Raw genomic sequence first — 25,798 nt, forward strand, 5'->3', positions numbered from 1 at the left:
TGAAAATTAATCGAGATATTTAATACAGTGCAATCCATAGTAGTTTCTTAATTAAAATAATTGTGTGCATGTACCTGAATGGGTTATGAATTATCACAAAAAAGCAATCGACATTGTAGTGCTAGGTAGAAAAATGTACAACTGAAACTGAAACCTTCCCTACTTCCAAGATAGCATCTGCCAATTGCAAAGCCTCCTGACCAATTGAAATGGGAGTAGTGACTAGGTTGCTGCAGTGACAAACACAAGGCTGGCCACAAATCAGTCAAGGGATATAAATAGAACTTGCAAAGAACTAAAAACCTAAAGCATTCTTGCGCCTAAACACAATAAGAAGCCGATGGTGGCTTACGACTTGTCCTGGTTTGGAAATGCCTTACGAGACTTCTAGACACACTTAAACTGACTTAAAATGACAGAGTGTTCTTTTTTCAGCTGACTTCAATTCAATATGGCCCAAAGTTTGCAGATGAAGATCCAGCAGTGGCAGCAGCACAGTCCAAAAGCTGAATGTTTTGATTTTGCAAAGACCTTTTTACAGCAATTCAACCGTCTAAACTGCAGGCAATTCCCTCTGCTCCCCTCTCTTTCCTTTGTGCAGACCATGCTACGCAGAAAACAGCAATGCAGCTCCCACTGCTTCGGGTTAAAATTAAAGATAAAGACATTTTGCTTATGCTTTCTCCTCAACACAACACATTTGCACCCAGAATAGGTAATCAAAGTCTTTTGCCAGCCGGTTACTGCTGTGGTTACATAGTTCCTGCCCAAGCTTCCAGCTCTTTCATGTCATCATCCTCCTCTTCCTCTTTCTTCTTGGCTGCAAAACATGAAAAGGAAACCAATGAGTGAGAATCTTGGCAGAACGTGATTCTTTGCAGAAGGGAAGCCTCCGTGCCACTGACCAAACCAATCCATGAAGCACCAAATGCCAGCAGAGGATAAAAACCACACACGAACTGAAGTAAAAGGTGCCTTCTGGAGAAACCAGCATGGGCTGAACTTCCTGATGTTACCACTTCAAGTGGAAAACCAACAGCTTGCATGCAGGAACACAGACTACATGAAGGGTAACATGTGACTAGTGGTGTCTGTTGGTTTCTATCAGCCTTCAGCAGACCCCAGGCCTTCAGCTTCTGAGCCCCTCTCAGGGGGACAGTTTCTTACAGGAACTCATCCCATTTTACAACATTGCCCCCATAAAAACTTAATTCCTTATTCCATCATGAAGTCTTCAAAGGGCAACAAATGAAACTCTTCATCAGGGATTGTAGTGATAGGACAAGGGATGATGGGTTCAAACTGAAACAGGGGAAGTTCAGGTTGGATATAAGGAAGAAGTTCTTCCCTGTGAAGGTGCTGAGGCGCTGGCACAGGGTGCCCAAGAGAAGTGGTGAATGCCCCATCCATGGCAGTGTTCAAGGCCAGGTTGGACAGAGCCTTGGGTGACATGGTCTAGTGTGAGGTGTCCCTGCCCATGGCACGGGGTTGGAAGTGGATGAGCTTAAGGTCCTTTCCAACCCAAACCAGTCTGGGATTCTGTGATTCTACTGTGATTTGGTCTAACCAGGTACAGAATTGGGAGACCTCCAAGTCCCATGACAGTTCAAGCTCCTCAAGGGGCTGAAGAGCTAACTATGGGTATGGGCTACTGCTCTCCTCTAGCAGGTTGGATGGGAATGTTGAGCAGCACTGCCTTGCTATCATTTCTCATCCTTCCAGGGGAGCAAATGCTGCTATCTGTCATAATGGGACAAATTCGGTCTTTGGACATCAAACCATTAACTGAGCAAAAAGGTTTTAACCCAGAAATAGCTGCAATGGTTTTGCTTCAAAGGGAAAAAAAGGGTCAAACAATTCCTACTCAAAGTGGTTTGTGTCATTCCCAATGAAGCATCTGTGTAAGAGAGAACTGAGTCAGCTTTAAGGCAAACTCCAGACCTATCATTTGTCCAAGTTTGGAATTTGGTTTGCTATACTAAGCTCCTCCAGTCTCCCGTAAACAAAACCAGCTTTTCCCTCAATTCCTTCTGACATCAACTCAGCTGACAGGCAACAGCTGAAAGTTTCTCATTCAGACCGATTAAGTCAAAATCCAGACAGCTCCTGAGAGCTGGAAAAGCAGGAAAGCTCGCGAGCATTTTCCATTCAGCGACTGAAAAGGAGGTAATAGAGGCAGCTCCACTGCAGAAGGCACATTACTTCCTTCCAATGCCTTGTTAGGTGAAGCAGCCGCTTTGAAAGCCTGACTTATGATGGCCAAAAGTAAACCTTTAATCCTGGTGTCTATTAAGTCAATTTTAAGTGACAAACAATTTAGGTTACAAAAACAAAACCAAAGCCACACCAAATCCTCACCCAGCACCATCCTAGAACCCCAGAGTTTCCCAAACGCCAGCCTTGGAGCAGTTTTATTTAAGTAGGATGCCCTTTAAATACAGTAATGGAATTCTAATTTCCATCCAAAAACAGCTTAACATATAACCTATAAAACACTGAGTTTTATACTCATCATTTTTACTACAAAAACACTCATAATTTGTATTATTTTTTTCAGAAAGTGCTCTGTCTACGTAACTCTTATGCTGTACAGTTAAATATGTGCACAATTACAAAGCCTCTTACTAGTGCATAGCCACCTCTACCTAATATAATGCAAGAATATTATGTATTTGGGTGTACCTGGGTTCAAATCGGTATGGTTTAATATCCATACCCAAAGACTCTTTAGAGAACAAAAACCATTTAACCAGCTAGGAAATCAAATGAAAAGGCACATGTTTACTTCATCTATTTCTTCTGCTTTTTGGATCTGAAGCTAGATGAAGCCTCAGATTTAAACTATGTTGATAGAACCCACTCCCCTCTCATCATCACTTGTCAGCAATGCTGCCAACCAAGACACAATGAGGAAAACACTAAATCAATTCTGTCATAAGAGAAGAACTATAAAGGCACAAGGAGCAAACTTCACAGCATGCCACCTAAAGTAGAACCTTGCTGTTTGGCAGTGTCTGATGTCGCCCAAGTCCTTTTAAGCCTGCAAGGGGAGCAAGGTAATTACAGACACACTGACCAACTGGGAATACCTTCAACCACTATTGTTTTGGGCTTTTTTTATTTAGGCAAACACATTAGGAAAACAACTTATTCATCACACACTAAGGCAGATTCAGCAAAATAGGCTACTAAAGTGTCATATCCGTTAACGCATGCCAGGTACTCCAGCTCAGGGATATTTCATGAGGTATTCTAGTGCATAGAAGAGTAGTTCACATTTAACAGCAGCTTTGAACTGCCTGTGTAAATATGAACATTTCCTGCCCATTCCCCATGTAAAATCGTCACAGTAATTAAGATTTCCGAGATACATGTGCTCTAAGACTGGGATGACCAAAGTTTGGTACTGTCTAGCTTGAGTATATTCAAACATCAGAGGCACCAACAGCCATCCCCAAAGGGGACTCTGAGCTTAGTTCCAACCAAAAGCTGTGATCAAGTTGAAAACCAAAGCTGCAGCCAGGAAGCATGGCTCAGTGTGGGAATCTGCACCAGCCTGGGACTAATTCCAAGAGCTCATTTACTCTCCACTCCCTTTTTTTCTGCTTTAGGATGTCTGTCAAGATTACCTCCCTGTTGGGCCAGTAGCTACTGGCAGAAGGCTTCCTTTTAACACATCTCCACTCTACCCTGAGCATCACCCACGCTGTGGATAAACTGGTAGTGCTAGAAGAGATAATAACTGTTCCTGTGATGGATATTCATTTGCATGGTCCTGAAAGGCAGGTTACCCCCAAGGAGAAACAGCACTAGATATATTTGTGATTCATGAAGCAACATCTCTGCATTGCCTGCAGTTACATCTCTCATGTCTGAGGAGCTGACAGTTGCAATAAACATACTTTGAAACAATCCAAGATGTTTCTGGTAAAGCTCCATCCATACCTGGCTTTGATGGTATTGATATTGAGGGCACATTTGGTAGTGGTACTGTCTCGGGACCACTTATTTCCAGCAGGTTTTTGTCTAGTTCTTCTTGTTCTAGTTCCTCTAGTTCTGCCATGAGTTCATCCTAGGGTTTTAAAGGAGGAAAAAGAAGAAAAAAATGAAGAAATTTTAAGTCATATTTATTAGCAACTAGGTTTATATGGTCATATTATTAAAGAGAATAGCTTAAATGCACAGGATGAGAGCAAAGTGAGGAGATGAGGAGCCTGAATTCCTGTACATGAGCTCTCAGTAGGTGAGGAAAGCAGTGAAGGGAACAAGAAATCTAAGTTCATTCTCAAATCAGAGCATTCTCAGCAGAAAGTCAGGGCCACAGCTGCTGTATGCACTGTAAGAACAGCCAGTAACAGGTTCTAGGAGAGAACTTACATCCTAGAACTACATCTAGACACATGCAATAGGCAGATCTTAAAAGAAAGATCTCATATGAGTCAGCATCCCTAGAGGTATTTAAAAGACATGTAGAAGTGGTGCTTAGGGACATGCTTTAGTGGCCTTGGCAGTGTTGGGTTAACAGTTGGACTCAATGAGCTTGAGGCTCTTTTCCACCATAAATGATTCTATGATATCAAGAGGCAAATTTCAAGCATACCTCATCAAATTCTTCCCCAAATCCTACTGGCTTCGAGATGGCTGTTGAAATCTCATCTGCCAGCTCTTGCTGTTCTGCGATGTCCTGCATTAATTCATCTACTTTATCAATATCCCTGGAAAAGAAAGGAAAGAGTTCAATAGAATCAGACACTTTCCCAAGAGATGCTTCAGGCTTTATTTCTTGGGTTCTGCAGAGACACCACACCATGGTGATATTTATAAGGTCCTTTCCCAAAATATACTTTGCATGCAAATCTGAATGCTATCCCCATCTCAACAAAACTGTGTATGTGTATTTTACTTTGCCCTTGCAGCTTAGCTCACAGCATTTATATACAAAGCCTTCATACGAAGAGGTTTTCTTCTGCATTACCATTATTAATAATAAACTGTTCCCTCATCCAGCATTATTACATCTATAATTTGCTTTTGGAGCAAGTACAAGATTCCCACAATGCAGTTTACCTTTAATTACTGCTACAAACACAAACTCCACTGCACAGAAAGACATTAAAGTCTTCCCTTGAGGTTTAAAATGCTCACTGCTACTAGATGGATCTGTAACTGGTGCACCCTCCCATCTGCTTTAGACTACACTGGTGCTAGCTCTCTTTTGGACAAAAACAGCAGCTTTGTGCTGTACAAAAGTGTAGGAAACTAAGAAAGCATGATACTTGCATATTTTGTTCAATGTCAAAGTATATCTAGTATTTTAGCTTAAGTTAGAGCATTTTAAAAGAACATTTAGCTCCTCTAGCTCTACCTTTGGTTTATGAAACACTTGGCATTTAGCAGCTCAAACAAACGACAAACTAAAGGTCCTATGGAAAGATGCAGAAGGGAATAACTTACATGTTGTCATGAGCAGCTTTCATAGCTTTAGCAGCAAACCCCATGTTCTTAAGCACTTCAGTGTTCGTGTTGGCATTCTCAAGGGCTTCCCTCTGAAATTCAATTGTTGATAATGTGCCATCTATCTGTGCAAGCTGCTTCTCGTACCTCTTCTTACGCTTCAGGGCCTGAAGAGCAGCTGAACAAAGAAAAGGGAAGGATTTGTGAGATTTATGTCCAAAAAGCCATTCACATCTTGTCCCAAACGCCACTCAGCACAGAGTACATTGCACATTCTATTGCTTGCTGTCCCCTCTTCTTCCTAGATAAACTAAGCTGCCTAACCTTGTGTTCACCTCCTTCAACAAAGCTGTTTAAAGGTGGCCATATGCCCACTGCCCACCTCTTGTCACACAAAGAAGCATGCCAAGAAACTATTCAAGGATCACTCATAACACACCACAAACCAGACTCTACACTACAAAACCCAGCAGGTTCAATAGCCAAGCTGAGCCACCTAAAAACATCCTTGTTCACCATCACTCCAACGCATCAGGGCACAGCTGGTGGTGCAGCTCCTGCCAGGTGAGGTTACAGAGCTGCAACAGGTTCCTACAGGAGCAGCTCATTCAAATACAAACCAAGTGTTTCTTCAGCTTTGCCGCTTAATGCTTTGAAATGCACATTTTGTACATATCTAGAAGAATTTCTATAAAAACAAGCTTTGTGCATGTTCCCTATTAGTCCAAGGTCCTGTCCACACAACAGTCTCTACAGACGGACATGAGATGAGAGATGCCACCACTGAACCTGGTTTGAGCCATTTGCTGCTCACAGGCAGTTGTACAATGCAAGCTCTTGCAAGAGAAGCCCACCCACAACAGCACCAACACAGAACTCTACACCCAGCAGGGATCCACCAGTGCAGGAGGACTGGTCCAACTCGCTGCACAGGTTAAGACTTCTCCAAGCTCAGCTCCACCCCACCCAGACAGGTATGCACCCAATGGATGACAACAGGCAACAGCGAGCTCTTCCCAAGACACCCGGACAGGCAACAGGTACCACACTGTTCCCAAAATACTGTCAGTGAACACAAACTGCATCTGCATCTGATCTGCACTGTATGTGGCTAAAAGCTTTGGTAGGAGCTGCAGTGTGTGCAAAACCTACCAAGCTCTGAGCACTAACAGACCAACACCAACTGTAACAATGAGTAAGGCCCAAGTGCAGCTTCCCTTCATGGTGTTTCTACTTCTCCTTTTGTTACAAACAGACTTGTCCACTGCATGACAGTCTTGGTCACGTAATCACAGCATGTTTTGGGTTGGAAGGGACCTTAAAGCTCACCCAGTTCCAAGCCCCTGCCACAGGCAGAGACACCTTCCACAAGAGCAGGTTGCTTCAAGCCCTGCGTACTTCACAACCTCAGCATGGACACAAGCTCTGTCCTGCCAGTCCTGCTCCCGGCTCCTGAACTCAGCCACATGCACACTTCATTCCTTCAGTGCTCTACATCTCTGTGAGACTCCCAGCAGGAAACAGTTAACATGACATAGGATCAGCTCTGCTGAAAATCCACATTGTGACCTCCCAAAGCTCAGTCACATGCACCAGGAATGGTGGCAAATAAAGGCTTTGGACCCTTCAATCTCTAAGTGATGTTATCTCAAACCTTCGCAAATTTCCAGGAGTGAAGCAGACAGCTTCCCTCATCTCTGCTCTGAGGGGGATAAGTTTGTGGCATGATGAGTATGGTCCCATAATACACATGAAGTAGCTCCTCTCCTAAAAGCAGACTGGTCCTGCAGCCACTCTGTACTTTGTCAGATGCCATCATGAGAAGCTTGACAGTCCTTCAAGATGACACCCTGGCATACAGAACCTTACACATATCTTCAGTTCTACAACTAGCTGTGAATATGCTGGATTGGTTTACTTTAGAATTACACTGATGGATGAGAGAATGAAGAAGTACTTTGTGAAGCACTGCCAAGGCTGTCAAGGACAGAGTCACACAGGTTAATTCAGCAGAAGCCACTGAAACCACAGAGCACAGGTCACCTCCACTGTTCCAGCAGAACCCAAAGACCCAAAATAAGCCCCTTCATTGCCTTTCACTCCAACAACCAGTGAATCTCCCCAGTACTTTGGGTCCAGTCCAACATCCAGCCTCATCTGACAGGAGCGGGAACAGGCCTGGGGTTCTGTGTAACACATGACAGCATTTGCTCTGCGGAATCAAGCACAACACAAACATCATCTGACATGTTCCAGCTTTACGCCAGATCACAAAGCGCTGAGTAACACACTGCTGGTGTATTTAGTTCTGGTTAATTCTGTGCTAATGGCTTTATTAAGGATATATAAAGTTTTCTTACTCAAAGATAAAGCTGTTAATGGGCTGTGGTTATGTAGTGACAGATGCTGGGGAAGTGTCAGCGATTAGACATTCTTTATGGAGGATTTTGTGCATCATGAAGAATTATTGGCAAACCCAGAGATTTTACAACCATTACACAAGCCCAAGTGAACTACAATTTATGTACAGCTCCCCACTGCAGCTTTCTCTGAGAACAGCTACAGTTTAGCTGCAGTTCGTGCTTATGTACTTTGAAAACAAGCTGCCTGGACACCAAACACTGCAAGAATCATTGTAAAAGACCTTGTGATGAGCTTGTATCAGGACTGTGACCCTATGCCCTCCCTTTCCCACACACACCAGTTCAAGTGTACCAGAATGCACTGCCAGCCTCCATTCTGTGTTAGAAATCCTTTCCTTCATTCATTTATCATTTGTAGGCAGAGATCAAGGCTCCTGCTTTTACAAGCACTGTACATAGCCCTCCAGCTTGCACAGCAGAGCAGGGATCCACTGCAAGCCCTGAAGACAGCACAGCTCTCCCACCTGGGCGCAAGCTGCAGCACTGCTCCTGCCCAGCCCCTGCTCAACCTCCTCTATGAAACACCTATTGCAGTAGCCTAAATGCAGCAAGGACTGCTCCACAACCCCAACACTATGCACAGGGAAATGCACAGAGTTTCTGGGTCTGGGCAGTCTGGACTAAATATTTAGCACAGGTCGATTAACATCAAAGTGATAAATGAGCTTCTGCACTGAGGAAAATCTTACACAAGGGATTGCCATTTTTTGCAGCTTAAAGCACTGAGGAATGTGGAATAAGGCACTCAGGGCCTCAAATTAGATGATCACAGCTTCCTGCAATTTATTTTCAGCTGGGTTTGCAGCTTAACCAGCTTTTAATGTAAAGTTCTTGTTTATAACTAGAAGGTTTTATTAAGCTGAAAAGTTAACAAAAAAACAAGTTAATAAAAAAAAGTTAATTTAGGACACTCACATTCAGAGAATCCCAGCCTGCTTTGTGTTGGAAGGGACCCTGAAGCTCATCCAGTTCCAACCCCTGCCACGGGCAGGGACACCTTCCACTAGAGCAGCTTGCTCCAAGCCCCTGTGTCCAACCTGGCCTTGAACACTGCCAGGGATGGGGCAGCCACAGCTTCTCTGGGCACCCTGTGCCAGCGCCTCAGCACCCTCACAGGGAAGAGCTTCTGCCTAAGAGCTCATCTCAGTCTCCCCTCTGGCAGGTTCAAGCCATTCCCCTTGGCCTGTCCCTACAGGCCCTTGTCCCAAGCCCCTCTCCAGCTTTCCTGCAGCCCCTTTAGGCACTGGAGCTGCTCTCAGGTCTCCCCTTCAGGAGCCTTCTCTTCTCCAGGCTGACTCAGCCCAGCTCTCTCAGCCTGGCTCCAGAGCAGAGCTGCTCCAGCCCTTGCAGCATCCTCATGTTTGTTTAAGACCATTGCAGTTAAGTCAGTTTTCCATCTCTGAGGCCTGACTGCCCAATTTGCAGCTCTTTCTGGATAAGCACCACATCAATACCCCCAGCTCAAAGCTCCCAAGGAATTTCTACAGTAACAGTCCATCTGGAGGCATCAATGGGAGCCAGGGGCCATTTCCCAGTCAGACATAGGCAAGGGGGAAGAGCCACAGAATCCTGCTTGAAATGCAGGAGCAGCACCAGTCTGTGTTAGGAGAGACAACAGACCTGCAGCTGTTCCACATGTTGCCATCATACTTTACATACCTTACAGGATGGGGGTACCTGACAGAGATGTAGATCCAAGGAGGTGATTCTGTTCTGATCTACAGCTACTTTATCTCCTATTTAAGCACTGATTTCTGAAACTAGTGAGCAGCTGCACCATTTTTCCTGCAAAGAGTCTATACCAGCAGCATAAACCCTACTGAAATCTTAGGTACTACAAGAGAAATAAACCCTTTTTAAGTTTTCATTGAAGTCAAAGCTCTCAGTACTTCACCAGATGGGAATGGCATTGGCTCTTTCTCTGCAAAAAAATAAAAGTTTCCAGAATTTGAAATAAATAGGAACTAGAGATAACAGGCTACAAACACATCCTCTGGCATCACACACATGCAAGAAATGGATGTGCCTTTCAAGTCCAGGTGCAACACGGCCCATCTCTGCTCTTCATGAGGGCTGCTGTCACATCAGGCAGCTGTGGCATTGGCAACCCTTGGGCTCCACACCCCTAATGATGCCTTCACTGCTGCCAAGACAGTAATTACATAGGTAGGCAGCATCATTTAATAGCCAGCTTTAACTGCTGTGGAACCGCTTCAGCAGGACCTGTGACCGCATATTAAGTTTAAAGCCTTTATTTTCCAGCCTAGCCAGAGTTCAGGTGCAGAGGAACCTGCACACCAGGAACAGGTACAGAGAGGTGATAGTCAGCACTCACTGTCCCATAAGCAGCCTTCCCTTGGTGTGAAGGGATGCTCCACGGAAGGTGCTCAGTGACACCACAAGTTTCTCCTCCCAGAGCATCCTGTCTTTGGGTTGGGATTAACTTACTCTTGAAATTTCATGGAATTATTTGCGTTGGAAGGGACCTTAAAGCTCCTCCAGCTCCAACCCCTGCCACGGGCAGGGACACCTTCCACTAGAGCAGCTTGCTCCAAGCCCCTGTGTCCAACCTGCCCTTGAGCACTGCCAGGGATGGGGCAGCCACAGCTTCTCTGGGCACCCTGTGCCAGCGCCTCAGCACCCTCACAGGGAAGAGCTTCTGCCTAAGAGCTCATCTCAGTCTCCCCTCCGGCAGGTTAAAGCCATTCCCCTTGCCCTGTACCTACAGGCCCTTGTCTAAAGTCCCTCTCCAGGTTTCCTGTAGCCCCTTTAGGCACTGTTAGAAGATAACTGGAAGACTGTTAGAAGGTCTCTACATGTTATATCCCTATTACTTATAAACCCATTAGTATGAGGAGAAGGCAGTAGTTGCTGAACCATTTTACAACAACAAACAGACAAATTACTCTCCTAACCTGCTCAACAGCCAGGGATTAGATAACTGATTGGGGCAGAGAAAACTGGCGGTAGACTTCGAATTTCCTATTAAAAAGGAGTTCACCATTTAAGATAACCTTCACTTAATGAACCAACACAGACCCAATGACAGCAGAAAGATCTGCTCACCCCATGGCAATTTTGTTTTCCAAGATGATAGCAAGAGCCCGCCAGTAACCACTCAGTATTTTACACCTCCTTTACAACCTGTACCTTATCACTAACAGGCCCAGCGTGTGGTCTAGCTCCTAAGTACAATGTGCATTATGAATTGCATGCACTTAAAATAGCCTAAAAAAAAAAAAACAACAAACAGATAACAGTCATATTTTATTGAATTTTAGTAAAGTTTTCAGCAGAAGGTATGAGGTATTCACTGGGGAAGAGCAGTTACAGATGTGATTACAATTAAATTAAAGGTAATACGTTTAAAACTACCTGGGTGACTCCTGCCATCCATCAGGATACAGTGAGCAGGCTCAAAATGAGCTTCTCCATGTGACATTTTGATATGACCATTGTCTCTATTATCAGCTGCTATGACCGGGATGCTGGAGCCAATTTTTGTTCATAAAGATTTCAGCACAGAGCTTTGACCACTTCAAATGGATTTCAATAATTTATGTCCCCTTTTCCACTGGCAAAGCAATAGAAAATGGCTCAGTGTTAATGACACCAGACTTTAACCTCTGCAGGTCCTCTTTACACAGAGAATCTCACAAAGGAAACATCAGCTCCCAGAGAGGAGTCAGCCCAGTACAACAGCAGCCAAGTCAAAAGCAGTTGGATTTGGACTGACTGATAGAACAACTTGAATGGAAGAACACATATTAAAGTACATTTGAAGACCACTTAACAGCCTTTTTAACACACAATATTTTATAACACATAAAAAGCAATTTCTTCCTCTGTTTGGGGGTTTGTGTTAGCTGGGTTGGGTTTTGTGAGGGTGTATTTGTCTGACATTGAGGGGGTTTCATTTATTTAGTCTTCAGTTGATGAACTCCAAATTACTATTCAAAATTTCCTATTGATTTGCATTTCCGTGATAGATCCCTTCAGAAATTCCAGCAGTTTCACACTTCCTGTTTGTCCAGGTGAACAACAAGAAGGGTTTCATCATTCTGCCTACCAGAGGCGCACCCAGCCCTCCGACAGGACTGATAAGCAGGAACTGGTGTTATGGTCTGAGTAGTGCACATTCAGAAGTGAAAACAGTGGAGTCACGTAGCCAGGCTCTCCTCCTCCCTCAGCACTGTGTGCAAAGCATGACTGCTCACCCAAATAACTCCACTTTGTTCTCAAGAAATGCTATGTGTAAGAATTCCATTTCATGCATCCTGGGCTGTATCAAAAGCAGTGTGACAGCAGGTCAAAGGAAGAGATCCTGCCCCTCTACTCTGCTCTCATGAGGAAGAGATCCTGCCCCTCTACTCTGCTCTCGTGAGTGTACTTGCAGCATTGTGTGCAGTTCTGGTGTCCTCAACATAAGAAGGACATGGAGCCGCTGGAGCAAGCCCAGAGGAGGCCATGAGGATGACCAGGGGCTGGAGCACCTCCCGTACAAAGACAACCTGAGAACATTGGGGCTGTTCAGACTGGAGAGGAGAAGCTGCGTGGAGACCACAGAGCAGCTTCAAGTCTATGAAGTGAGCTAAAAGGATGCCAGAGAGGGACTCCTCATCAGGGACTGTAGCGATAGGACAAGGGGTGATGGGTTTGAACTGAAACAGGGGAAGTTCAGGTTAGATATAAAGAAGAAGCCCTTCCCTGTGAGGGTGCTGAGGCGCTGGCACAGGGTGCCCAGAGAAGCTGTGGCTGCCCCATCCCTGCAATGTTTAAGGTCAGGTTGGACACAGGGCTTGGAGCAAGCTGCTCTAGTGGAAGGTGTCCTTGCTCACAGCAGGAGGCTGGAACTCTATGAGCTTTAAGGTCCCTTCCAACACAAACCAGTCTCTATGATTCTAGGTGGTTTTGAAGTATTTCAACCTGTATATAATTATTATTAACAGAGCCATTATAAATCTTCATCTTTTCCTTGCAATATTTACAGCACTTTAAGTGAAATAAGAAAAACCTCCACTGTGATAAGAAGCTGCAAGATAATAAAAACAATTTTACTACATGGTACTGCATTCAGAGAGGAAAAACTGACTATGAACATGTGGGTGATTTAGTTAAAAATCAGCAGTCCTCCTACAAATAAGTACTGCTTCTGCACTTGAGGACAAGCAATGTTAATGGGCTATTTACACATACAGCAATTCTACTGGGTTAATGCTTTAAAATATCACTAGTAGAAATTAATGCTCTTAAATATCACTAGTAGAAACACAGATCTGCAGATACAAACAAGGAAGAATTTAAGACTTCTACATCCTGGCAACTCCAGATTTTGCTGGCAAAAACATGTCTCAACTTGAGAGGAGCAGGAGGCCCAGTTACTTCAAAGAACACTGAGGAAAACTGGGAATATAATTGAAGAGTTTCACTGGATTCAAAACCAGACCTGTATCAAGGTCCACGTGTTTATGAACCCAGAGTTTAACCCCACTGGTTGCTGCCTCTGCAAATATGGGCTGGAAAATCACACTCATTTCTAAAGTAAAAGGCTTCTCAACAAGAAGACACGTGGGTTATTAACTCCAACTGAGGGGGAATATAACTTTATCTTGCATCTAATTCTTACCTTGTCTCTGGCAAACGAGAGAAGAAATGGCAGCAGCAGAGACAGCACTGCAGAAGGACACCAGCTGTATTCATATGGGATGAAAGAGTTCCAGAGCAGCCTCACATATTATTACGTACACCAAACATCAGACACACCAAAATAAAGAGTGCAAGATACCTGGAGAAGAGCTCCCCAGATGCAAGGGTCACCAGCAGAAAGCCCAGACACTAAAGATGATTGAGATGCTCAACTTCCTGTTGCCTGGCACATTGCACTGTGTATCCATCTGCAATGTGCTCAACAGAAAGCAGCATCATTATTCTTGCTGCTCCTGAAGATACCACTCTGTCTTCCTGGCATATGCCTCAGCAGCAAATTTAATCACAACCAGCATCCTCACTGCCCCTGAACTGGGATAAACAAGAGGCATCAGGAGGAGTAAGAAGTCACTGGCTGCCTTGCCTGCAGTGGAGGAGCTCAATCTTAAGCACCAACTCCCATCTCTCATTCTACTGAGAATTAGCAAAGTGCCTACAATGTCGCAAAAAAAATCCTAGGAATCAAAAAGGCAAATTAAAGCAATTCACAAAATGTCCTCCAGTACTTCAAGCAGCTAAAAAGGTAGCTATAAATCCCATTAATCTTACCAAACTTCTTAGAAGAAGATTTTTGTCCTATCTGTACTTAAAACACAAGATTACAACTGCCTCTTGAGCAAAGCAGTGCCAGAACATTTAGTCTATTGTGCAAGAGATTAAACAACATCAGCACTCCTGTTCTAAACAGCTATAAAAACGTAAATGGGAAAAAGTACACCAGCAATCACAGCTTTGATCCATGCAATACCCACAGCAAACAGTAACCACCACCTCCTTCAGTGACTGCAGCACTGCTCAGTGCTCTGAGCAGCATCAGCTTGACCTTTGCACCAGCAGTTGATGTTGTCCCACATGCCATGGCTGACGTGCAAGGCTGGAAGTGTAACACACTTCCTTGTCATGCTCCCTCATTATGAACTAGTCACAGCCATTTTCATGTGGAGCACAGAAAGTGTTTCCAAAGGTCAGAATCCGAGACTACAGTGGTGTTCCTGAAACACAGAGTAATATAATGACAGGGCAAGGGGAATGGCTTTAACCTGCCAGAGGGGAAACTGAGATGAGCTCTTAGGCAGAAGCTCTTCCCTGTGAGGGTGCTGAGGCGCTGGCACAGGGTGCCCAGAGAAGCTGTGGCTGCCCCATCCCTGGCAGTGTTCAAGGGCAGGTTGGACACAGGGGCTTGGAGCAAGCTGCTCTAGTGGAAGGTGTCCCTGCCCGTGGCAGGGGTTGGAGCTGGAGGAGCTTTAAGGTCCCTTCCAAAACAAACTAGGCTGGGATTGCATAAAACTCTTCTTTTCTCACAGGGAAATTCCCAACCAACCAAATTCCTTATGCTTAATACTATTTTTGCGATCAAGTCACAGAACTCAGAAGATTTTATCCTTAGTGACCCATTTTGAGACCTTTTGTTCCTGGGGAATGAAGCCAATGGCTGCCTGGGTAAATCCATCAGGCATTTTCCAGCTTTGGGCGATTGCTATTAGAGTGTTGCCAAGCCTAAGAATTACGTTGAGGCTGTCACAATATTTAGCACTTCTCTTAACATCTCATCTGGTGAAGTTCTGCTATTTGGAGAGATGAAAACTTATTTTATGTATGCTCAGATTCCAAAACTAACGAAAAAGGGAGAAAACTCAAAACCACAAACCTTCAGAAACCCAGACGTTCTAAAGCGAATAAGAGAAACCATACTTATTTCAATCAAAAAATTCACTTGTACTCCTTGAATCCCCCTCCACACACGTAACTGGCCACACTGCAGTGCACCTCCTGAGGCCAGAACTGCATTTCCTCGTGGCAATCCTGCTCCCTTCAGCAGCACCCAGCTCCCGAAGCCAATGGTGCTGCCAGGGAAGCACTTCCCAGAAGAGACTTTCTACCACTGGGTTTCCTCCCAGGACATTGCCCATGCTGAGCCCACCATGGGGATGCCATCAAGACATGTTATTCAGGGGGGATTGTAGTGACTGTCCACAGCTCGTAGCCAGCCCACAATGAAGTTTGCTTTATAGCAACTTGTTTTTTTTCGTAACTAACCAAAAATCACCTGCAAGTTTCTGAATACCACTGGCTGATGTTGCTGTCACCCTGGCCTTTGTGCTTCTTTTCAGTTCCACTACATCCGAGCCACCTCAGTGCAGTCACCTGGAAGTAAACATGACATCTTTAAACCTGAATAAGCTCCTGCCAAGCCATGAAATGCACTTACAATGTGGATATTTGGTAACACGTAACACAGCACCACATTAGTGGAAGAGCCAACATAGCTGATGTTATGAAAGAGGGACTCCAAAAAGTCATGTTTTACAGTGAAAGATACCGCAAGCCTTTGAAAGCGTAGAGGAACCTGGCAGTAACCAAATGAGCTCAAGATGCAGTTACACAGCCACCTGAGGAGGTTTGTGCCTGCAGGGTGGTGGCCACGGTGCCAAGCCTCTTGGATTACCTGGTGTCTAAACCAATTCTTGACCTCAACACATCACAGCTACTGGATGAGGGACTAGGGACAGAGCCCTGTTCATCTTGTACTCTGTTTGGAAGCAATTGCTGGCTGGAGAGTAGCTGCAGTGGAAGATGGTACTGTCTGGTTATGGCTCCAGATCTGATCTGCAAGGTGCAGCAGCACAGCCCAGGATGGAGCATGAGTTAGACTGATAGCACTTGGTGAGCGGGCTCCCTGAAATGGGGGAGGGCAAGGTCTGCAGGAGCACAGGCAGGTGAAGAAGTTCAGAATGAGAAATGCAGCAGTCATGAAAACCTGTTCTGAGCTCAGCCCTCACTTGCTGCACACAAGAATCAGCATGCACGTCCCAGTGTGTACCAAAGGGATGGCTATTTGGACAACCCCAAACTTCCATCATTTGCTGCCAATCAGGACAAGACTTTCAAGATAACCACTGTCTGTATCATTACCCTATTCTTATATTTGCCCCTATAAAAATGATTGTTGGCAAGGCTTCATTCCAGCAGTGAACCTGGAAGAAGCCACAGAAGACCTTTTCCAACCGGGCTTCCAAGTGCAAGGACACCATGGGCAGGACTATTATTGCCTTTGCCACAGCCAGGCACCGAGCATCACTAGGGCAACTTGTGCTCTCCTGTGCTCCCACCAGCAGGAGCTCACTGTGGCCATTTCACTGCCCTCAGTACTGGCCACAGGGAAGGTTCCTCACCTGCAATCTGAGCACATCCTTGCAAGCAGAGCTGCCTCCCTCTGCCAACATCTTCAGCAACTGTGATGCTGCTTCTGCTCAGACTCCACTGGGATGATAACAGAACTAACCTCCTTATCACGCGCTGTGGCCTTGGCTTGTCTGAGGGAAAGCAAAGGTTTATCAACATCTGACATGTGGCCTATTTAGAACCCTTCAACTGCATCCTTTTTGTTTCAGGTACTTTGTGTCCAGTTTGCTGGACAACTGGCTGCAAACTTCATGGAAAACAATGCAAGCTGCTTCAATTTATAGTTTTGCAAGAATCGCCTAGTTCTAAGTGCTGGGAGTGAACAAAAGGATTTTACTCCAGACCCCACTTCCACACTCTCTCTTTTGGAGCCTTCCTGGCTGCAGGTCAGGCCACGTCCTCCCTGCTCACACCACATCCCATGCAAAGTCTCTGGAACAAGCAGCACACACTGCCTCAAAAAACACACAGGGCAATGTTAACAACTTTGTTTTTTCCAAAACAGATGGGATTTCACAGGGGAGAGCAAAAAGCTGCCAAAATCATCACAGTGGTCTCTTCCCAGCCAGACTCATTGAGTGCCAACAGAGCACCCCCAGCCTGCTGCTGCCTCCAGCAAGAACAAGCACACAGGAGCAATGCAGAACATCTCTGCGGGCAGGAGGGGGCTACCAGAAAAGCAGGCACAGAGGCCTGTGGACATGCAGAGCTGCAACACAAGTCTTGCAAACGTGTCCACTCAGTGCAGCAGAACAGGCAACTAACTACAAGAGCTCAGAGGTGGTGATACCCTTCTGTGCAGGTCATTCCTGAACGCCAAACCCAAGAACAACTGCAAAACAACCAATAATCCTTTTCATGGACAGAACTGGCTGCAGGCTCCTCCTGGTGTGACACCATCCCTCCCTTGTGTGTTCGGTTAATCCCCTGCTCAGCAATGAAGCATGGCCATAACCTTCCCCATCAGTTCAGGCCTGGAAGCACTGGGATTTGTCAGGTAAGGAGCAGTGACCACTATGAATTCCAAGCCCTGATGCAGCACCCTTCCTACAGTGACCTGTGCGCCCAGCAGCAGGGCAGGCTGCACCACGGAGTGTACCCAAGCACCCAGCATCCAGACACCCCTGACATCCCAGCAGGTCCAGCTGCAATCCCGCTGCTCAGCCCAGGTGAAGCCCAAGTATGAGCACATGGTTCCCCCCAAAATCCAGTCAGAACAAGCAGGAAGGAACTGACAGGCCTGTATGATACAAGTGCAAAGCACAATAACATCCTGGGCCAGCTACACACTGCACAGCACTAATTCTGTTGGTGAGAAACAACCTAACAGCTTTCTGCACAAGCCTGAAGGGGTTACAGCAAGTTAACAACATGCATCACCTGCAAATTCCAGCTTTGAACCAGCACTCCTTCAGCAGGATTCAGTATCTGGGCCTGGAGCTTAAATTGATTCTAGAATCCAACATGAGCACATTTGGAGATAAAAAGGTAATAAACCCAAAGTAGGCAGCTGCAAACATGCCAGATTTCCCTTCTGATAGGGCGTGATACAAGAACAGTGACAGAGGAAGGATGTACTGCATCAAATTCAGTTCCTGATACATCTGCCAGAGTTTTGGTTTTATTTATGCCACTTTTTAAAGTTGTTTTAAAAGGTGTTTGAGACTCCCCCCATTCCTGTTCTATACTCCAGCAGTCTCCAAAACCCTTTGTTAAACACAGGTAGGGCAGAACTACACACTACAAGTTTTGTCTTTTTAAACACCTATTTTAACAGAGGGATTATCACACTTTTCCCAAGAGAGGTGGTTAATGCTCATCTCAGCGGGAATGAAGGACTCGACCAGCACTGCTGTCAGTTCTCTTGCAGAAGCCCTGCTTTATGCTTAAGCACCTGGAACTCAAAAATGCATTTCACATCAGACTATGACTTAGAGCACAGCAGAATGAAGTACTAAAAGAAGGGCTGGATGATGTTTGCTGTAGGACTCCTGCTTCCCCTGCATCAGCATCATGGAAACAAAACCAGGTTCACTGTACTTGACTCGAAACAGAGACCACTTCTCTTGCCAAGTATCAAGCAGGACCTTAAAAGCATTTTTGGAAGCAATCCATTAATGTCTAAGCCCTTCCACTCTGGTCATTCAAGTCTCTACCTGTAGCCAGGCCTGAGGCTGCAGTTTTCTGTTCCTTGAATTCCTGATTGGTGCAATATTCTGAACTACTCAAACTGCTGAAGAAAACTGCCCACAGCATCATGCAGGAGCTTCTGGGGTTACTGAACAGTTGGGCCCCTGCCTGGGAGATCACATCACATTCATTTTATCACAAATAGTGCCTCTAAGCTGACCAAGCAGGGCAGGCAGAACTGCCCTCATCCTTCCAGACACATTCCTGGCTCCCTCCCCTGCCAGCCCCAGCGTTTATGTGGTTAAGTGCAGAAAACAACCTTTTATTTTTAAAAGAGTTCAGTTTTGGCTGGATCAGCAAAGTAATCCACCTCACGCACTGCCCACGCCAGTGCTAACACCAGCACAAGAGGAACAGGCAGGACAAGGCAGCTTGTGGCAGCCACATCACTCAGCATGAGCCAGTGTTAGTTCCACAGCCACACTACCAAGCACCAGCAGCATGTTACTAACTAGTTAGTTTCTAGTTAACTAACTCAGCTGCTACTGAAAGAGGCAGTTCCAGACACAGCAACAGGCAAACCAGAGCAGCAGACTGATGTGACAGATTAAAGAGGCAGGGGGGTGGTGAACAGTACATTTTCCATCAAATCAGCCAAACTGACTTACATGTGGCAGCCCTGTGATTTACTGTAAGCTGGGGGTGGGCATAAAATCCTGGCTTTTGGCTTCAGCCTACACCCAGCTCTCTGGTTTGTTTGATTTCATACAGGGTGGAACATAGGAGTGCTCTCTTTCCAGGAACAGCCTGAATTCTACAAGGGTGGGTTTGCATCCATTCTGTGTACCCAGTCATCAGAGCTAAAAAAATGTTCTATTAAATTACAATGAAAGAGAATCTTTGACACCAGAGCACTAAACCCACTGCCCAACAAAAATCACAGCTGACAGGAGATCATGAAATGTCAGCCTCCTGCTAAAGCCTGAGCGTATTTACTGCATGTTGGCATGATATTAGCTTGTCACCCATTCTGGTCTCTGTGGACAAAAGGCAAAATCTAGTGGCAGGCAGGAACATAACTGCATTTATTCACCCCGATCTAAAGTCTAGAATGAACTACTTATGAAAATGACCCCACAGGACAGTGTCAGGCTCCTCTCCCTACTGTAATTTTAATATCAAAGCATAATTTGAGCTTTGGGTTTCCACCAGAAACAGATTCTGGAATTGTCATTTCAAAATGAGAAGGAGCCCCCCATATGGAGAGGGACTTTTTACAAGGGCCTGTAGGGACAGAACAAGGTGGAATGGCTTTATCCTGCCAGAGGGGAGATTAGAACAGAACAGGCACAAGTTCTTCCCTTTGAGAGTGCTGCAGTGCTGTATGGTTCTATAAGCAGCCGGAGATCGAGGAACTAACCTGTAGCTTCTTTACATGTGCATGTACTCCCCTGGCAGCTTGGCTTTGTGTGACAAAGCAACAGCCACAAGGAAAGGAGTAAAACTGGAGCAGTAGTGATTAAGATCAGCTTGAGTATGCTGAAACCGAATACTGAGCCCCAGAACTTCATAACCTTGGCAAGATCCAACAGTTTGGTTTGGTTTGTGAAGTCTGAGTGCCTGATAAAGTATGCCTGTGTAATGAGCCACCTCCATATGGACAAACTGGAGCGGAATGAAAGGCTGCAGCAGCAGCACAGCACTCCCAAACCACTGAGCTCAGAGCTGCCACTTCTTTTGTTAAAGCAACATCTATTTTCAAGACATTTGAACTCCAGGGAGATGCTGGCTGAGGGATGTTTGCACCATGCTGCGCTGCTGCTAAAGGTGCTGAGGAGCCTCTTGAGGAAAAAAGAAGAAAAAGTAAGATAAACACCCAACTGTCTGCTGTTCTCAAAAGGACATTGAATATTTCCACGAGAACACAAACCAAAACACAACATAACCCTAGTTCTCCCCAGAATAGGGAACATCAACCTGCATCTTCTCAAGAAACCCTTCTAAAGAGATCTATCAGCCTTCTTCTCAAAAGTTTTTCATCCCATGAATAAAAAACACCATGCACATTAAAGCCACAACCATGGTCTCCCTAACACACTGCACAAGCAACCGAGGGGCCTCACACCAACCTAACACTTGAAGTCTGTTGACCTCTTCCTGCCTCAGGAGCTATTTTGATATTATCATAGAATGCCAGACTGGTTTGGCCTGGAAGGGACCTTAAAGCTCACCCAGTTCCAACCCCCTGCTACAGGCACGGACACCTTCCACTAGAGCAGCTTGCTCCAAGCCCCTGTGTCCAACCTGCCCTTGAACACTGCCAGGGATGGGGCAGCCACAGCTTCTCTGGGCACCCTGTGCCAGCGCCTCAGCACCCTCACAGGGAAGAGCTTCTGCCTAAGAGCTCATCTCAGTCTCCCCTCTGGCAGGTTAAAGCCATTCCCCTTGGCCTGTCCCTACAGGCCCTTGTCCAAAGCCCCTCTCCAGGTTTCCTGCAGCCCCTTTAGGCACTGGAGCTGCTCTTTCTCCCAGAGCCTTTTCTTCTCCAGGCTGAAGCAGCCCAGCTCTCTCAGCCTGGCTCCATATTGTGGACTAATGAGAAGGAGCCATCAGAGTGAATGAAAAAAGCAAAAGAAGACTGAAACGACTTGAGCTCCCTCAGAAGCCACAGTGGTCACAGAAGTGCCACATCTGTGCAGCCAGGAAAGAACAGGAAGACCCAGAAAAAAGGCACTTATAAGTAAATGCTGAAAGCCTCCCATGCCAGGAAACAGCACAGACTGAGGAAATCTACACCAGAAAGTTAAGCTTTTAACTTCAGTTTCATGAGGAGCTGGCTGGTTGTACAGCATGGACATCCTAAATGCAGGTTATGAAAAATATACATATATAGTAAGTTCATTATTAATAAAACCCTGCCAGAAGCCTTTAAGTTTCTGTGCGATCCTTAGACTCCAGAAGTGCAGCAGGAATTACTCAATGAGCCTTTAGAGACACAGCTCACTTGGCACCCGAACAATTCCACAGTGTGCTGTGGAGCAGGGAACGTTTCCTCTCCTCACCCCAAGTGTGCCAGAAGGCAGCTTTCCTCTGAGAAAACAGACACAGCATTCCAGGTTTTCCAGGTAGCTTTCAGGGGAGCTCCCTGCCCCACTGCTGCAGACATTTGTGTTCTTCTGGCCAGCTGAGCATTACACAGACGTCACCCACAGTGCACTTCCCTATGGACAGCAGGTATATACAGAAGGAGTAAAATGCTCAAGTCTCAGAGAACTAACAAAGCTTAAGGATTCCTGAAGCTTAAAACTTAAAAACTAATCTCTGGTTAGTTGTTTTTGATTGGTTTTACCTAAAACATTTCAACTATATCAAAGTGTTTCCATTAAAAAGACAGACTCGTATACATAAACCAACATATTTTTACTTTCACTTCAATTATTTATGAATTTAAGTGACTCTGCACCAAAATTAAGTAATTCCTGGATTTTAAACCAGCCTGAAGCCAGAGACGGAAAAACCCAAACAATTGCATATTCAAAGTGCAGTGTGTTGGAGCTCAGCTGGTGACGGGGATAAATGAGTAGCCCCTCAGTCTGTGCTGAGGGAACCTCACTCCCCAGCAAGCAGGTATCAGCTGCCTTTAGAGCAGCCCAGTAGCAAAAGGTGGCCTCTTAGTTTCAGGAGTCCTCTAGAAAAACAAAGGGTTTGTTTTACAGCAGAAGCCCATCCCCAGCCCTTCTCCTTTCACAGCTCCTTGATTACTCACCAGGATCCTGTTCTTCTGCAGACCTCAATTAGCCTGACCCAGAATCCTGCCAGTGAATGGGCAGGTTTTGCTTCTTCCTCCACCCCCAAAGAAACTTGATCCTTCCACTGCCCAAAGTGCTCCAGAGCACACAGAAGGGCAGCATGCACAGAAAGGCAGTGAGAGATAACATTACAGCAGAGCACGACAAAGACCACAACCAGCAGCAGAAAGAGAAGTTTAGAAGTTCAACAGGACCACTGTTAAGACAGAAGATGCAGAAACTGCAGAAGGGGAAAAATAGAAAGAGATGGATTTTAGTTCTCCTTTTAAGCCCAGTTCTCCTCTTAGGTTCAAAACTGCACCAGAAACTCAGACTTATTAAAACTGTTGCAATAAATGTGATTTAGAAGTTAACTCGGTCAAGCCTGAAGTCAGGCTCTATTGAGTCCTTCAGAAGACACCTGGGGTAGCAGAAGTGAGGCCTCTGCCACAGTCCCTGCTGCAAAACCCAACCACACTCTTGGGTGCTCTATTGCTCAAACACAGCGCGAGCAGCAGCCCTGGTGTAACACACTGCTCTGAAGTGTGAAAGGAGGCGTAAAGTACTGACCAAAGGACAGATATGAAGCAGAACCTTATCAGTAATTACTGTAAATTAGCCCCTGCTACTTGGCCAAGAGCTGGAGCCACAGCTACACAGCCAGAGCTGAACCTCCTACTGTCACCCAGCACAGAGAGGGCAAACCTGACACAAAGCAAACTCTGCTTTCCTGAAGGCACCACTTTCAACAACCACTGCAGAAAAAGGAAGAAGCTCAGCCAAGCACTGAAATACACAAGATGACAACTCACTTCTTGTCTTCAGGCTGGCAGACCACTAGCACACAGACCCACAGACTGGCTTACTTTGGAAGGGACCATAAAGGTCATCCAGCTCCAACTCCTGCCACTGGCAGGGACACCTTCCACTAGAGCAGCTTGCTCCAAGCCCCTGTGTCCAACCTGGCCTTGAACACTGCCAGGGATGGGGCAGCCACAGCTTCTCTGGGTACCCTGTGCCAGCACCTCAGCACCCTCACAGGGAAGAGCTTCTGCTCGTCTCAGTCTCCCCTCTGGCAGGTTAAAGCCATTCCTCTTGGCCTGTTCATAAAGGCCCTTTGTCCAAAGCCCCTCTCCAGGTTTTGGTAGCCCCTTTAGGCATATCAAGCACAGCTTGTATATGCATAGCTAGACCTTCCCCCCCCCCGAAAGACCGGGTTCCACCAGTAAACACCTGTTTCTAATATCCATTTACAAGCCACATACAGCTTTAGGGCTCCCTGACGACAATAAAAGCATATTTAACCAAATCCTCAAATTCAGCAGAGTTTTGGTATGGAGTTTTTCTTGTTAGAAGCAAAACCAACACAGTAAACCAACGCCTGATCCCGCACGGGTGCGCTGCTCTCCCCGCTGCTCCTGCACACAGCAGCAACACCCGGCCTCGCTTCGCCTCTTCCTGAACCAAGACACCACGGAGCGGAACCCGGACCTCGCTCAGAGGAGCCAGGCACCCTTACGACCCGGTTCCAGGCAGGAGTGACGCGGCTCCGCGTTAGTCGCCCCCAGACTAGGGCTGCCCTGCCCTGCCCTTCCCTTCCCCAGGCTCCGGACGGGCAGCGCCGGGGCGGGGCCAGGCGCAAGCACGGAAGGGGGCTGCGGGCACACAGCGGGGCCTGTGCCCAGCCGCCCCCCCCCCGCCACGGGCAGCCGAGCCCGGCCCTGCCGCTGCCGGGGGACGGGCCCCACCGCTCACCGCGCTTGTTCTTGGTGCCGTGCTTGCGGGCGGCCGCCAGCTCCTGCTCGATCTTCTTCTCCAGGAACTCCTGCTTCTTGCTGAGCATCTCCTCCGTGTCGCGGAGCCGCTGGATCGCCTCCTGCGGGGACGGGCCTTTCCCGGCGCCCTTCCCGCCGGCGCCCGTCCCGAACAGCTTCCCCAGGAGCCCCGACATGGCTGGGCTGGGCTAGGCTGCGCTGCGCCGCGCCGGGCCGGGCCGGGCCGCCGAGGCCGCTGTGTGAGGCGGGGGCTGCGAGCACGGCCGTGAGCCCCGGTACGCACCCCCTTCCCTCCGAACCCCCTCACGAACCGGCCGCCGCCGCCGCTCTCCCGCAGGGCTCCGCGACCCCGCCCGCCTCAGCCCGCCCCTCCGCCCCCGCATACAGCTCCCGGCGTGCCCCGCGGCAGCCGCGCAGCGCCGGCAGGCGGGAGCGGCTCGCAGGGGATGCTGGGAGTTGTAGTCGCGGGCCGAGAGCGGCGCAGAGCACGGCGGGAAGGTGCGGTTGGCCAAGCGGAACCAGGAAGCGGCGTCACGGGGAGCGTGACGTTAGCGGGAGCTGGCGGTGGTGGGAACGTGTCGCGACCGACCGAGCTGTCGCGATAGCGCGAGGGGACGGCCCTGAACCGCCCGTTACGAGCATGAACTGCTCACACCCAGAGCCGCGGTTGCTTCGTTGATGGTGATTTATGTTGATCATTCAGGTACTCGGCCTGCTCCCGTCACACGCTCCCACCGGGGGGGCAGCACGGACACGTCCCGTGCTCTGTGACCACGGTACCGATGCACCGAGCACCCAGCCGTTACTGGATACACGACTGCTGTTTCCTCGCGCACGTGTGTCCGTAACGAACACCCCGGCCAGGCACAGCGTGGGGTGAACGAGGTTAAATCATAAAGAGATCTGGGGCAGAAACAGTTTCCGGGTGGAAATCACTCAAGGAAACGAGGCGCTCTTGTGAGCAGGGTTGGGCCGGGCAGTGCTCTACAGCACCGAGCGGTAGAGAGGAAAATGAACCAGCCGCTCAGGAGGAGAGAGAGCGCATTTGTGCCCACAGCACGCAGGGGAAGCTGTATTACACACTGCATAAAGAGCCCCTTCAGGTTTCCTGCAGCCCCTTTAGGCACTGGAGCTGCTCTCAGGTCTCCCCTTCAGGAGCTTTCTCTTCTCCAGGCTGACCCAGCCCAGCTCTCTCAGCCTGGCTCCAGAGCAGAGCTGCTCCAGCCCTCGCAGCATCTCCGTGGCCTCCTCTGGCCTTGCTCCAACAGCTCCACGTCCCTCTTGTGCTGTTGCCCCAGAGCTGGATCAGGACTGCAGGTGCAGTGCTGGGTGGCATCTT

General features: G+C 47.2%; 1 protein-coding gene across 1 annotated transcript; it reads right to left on the minus strand.

Moving 5' to 3' along the window:
• On the minus strand, window positions 1-24,655 carry CHMP4B (charged multivesicular body protein 4B). The gene is made up of 5 exons (XM_057432356.1): window positions 24,440-24,655; window positions 5,455-5,632; window positions 4,601-4,715; window positions 3,946-4,072; window positions 1-820 (listed from the first exon to the last, which is right to left on the minus strand). The coding sequence occupies exons 1-5, from the start codon at window positions 24,633-24,635 to the stop codon at window positions 753-755; spliced, it is 684 nt and encodes a 227-aa protein (XP_057288339.1). The 5' UTR covers window positions 24,636-24,655; the 3' UTR covers window positions 1-752.
• Between the last annotated feature and the right edge of the window lie 1,143 nt (window positions 24,656-25,798).

This window comes from Pezoporus wallicus, unplaced genomic scaffold, assembly GCF_028554395.1.
Source record: "Pezoporus wallicus isolate ANWC-B61680 ecotype Strahan unplaced genomic scaffold, APGP_CSIRO_Pwel_v1 contig_8090, whole genome shotgun sequence".
NCBI lineage: Eukaryota > Metazoa > Chordata > Aves > Psittaciformes > Psittacidae > Pezoporus > Pezoporus wallicus.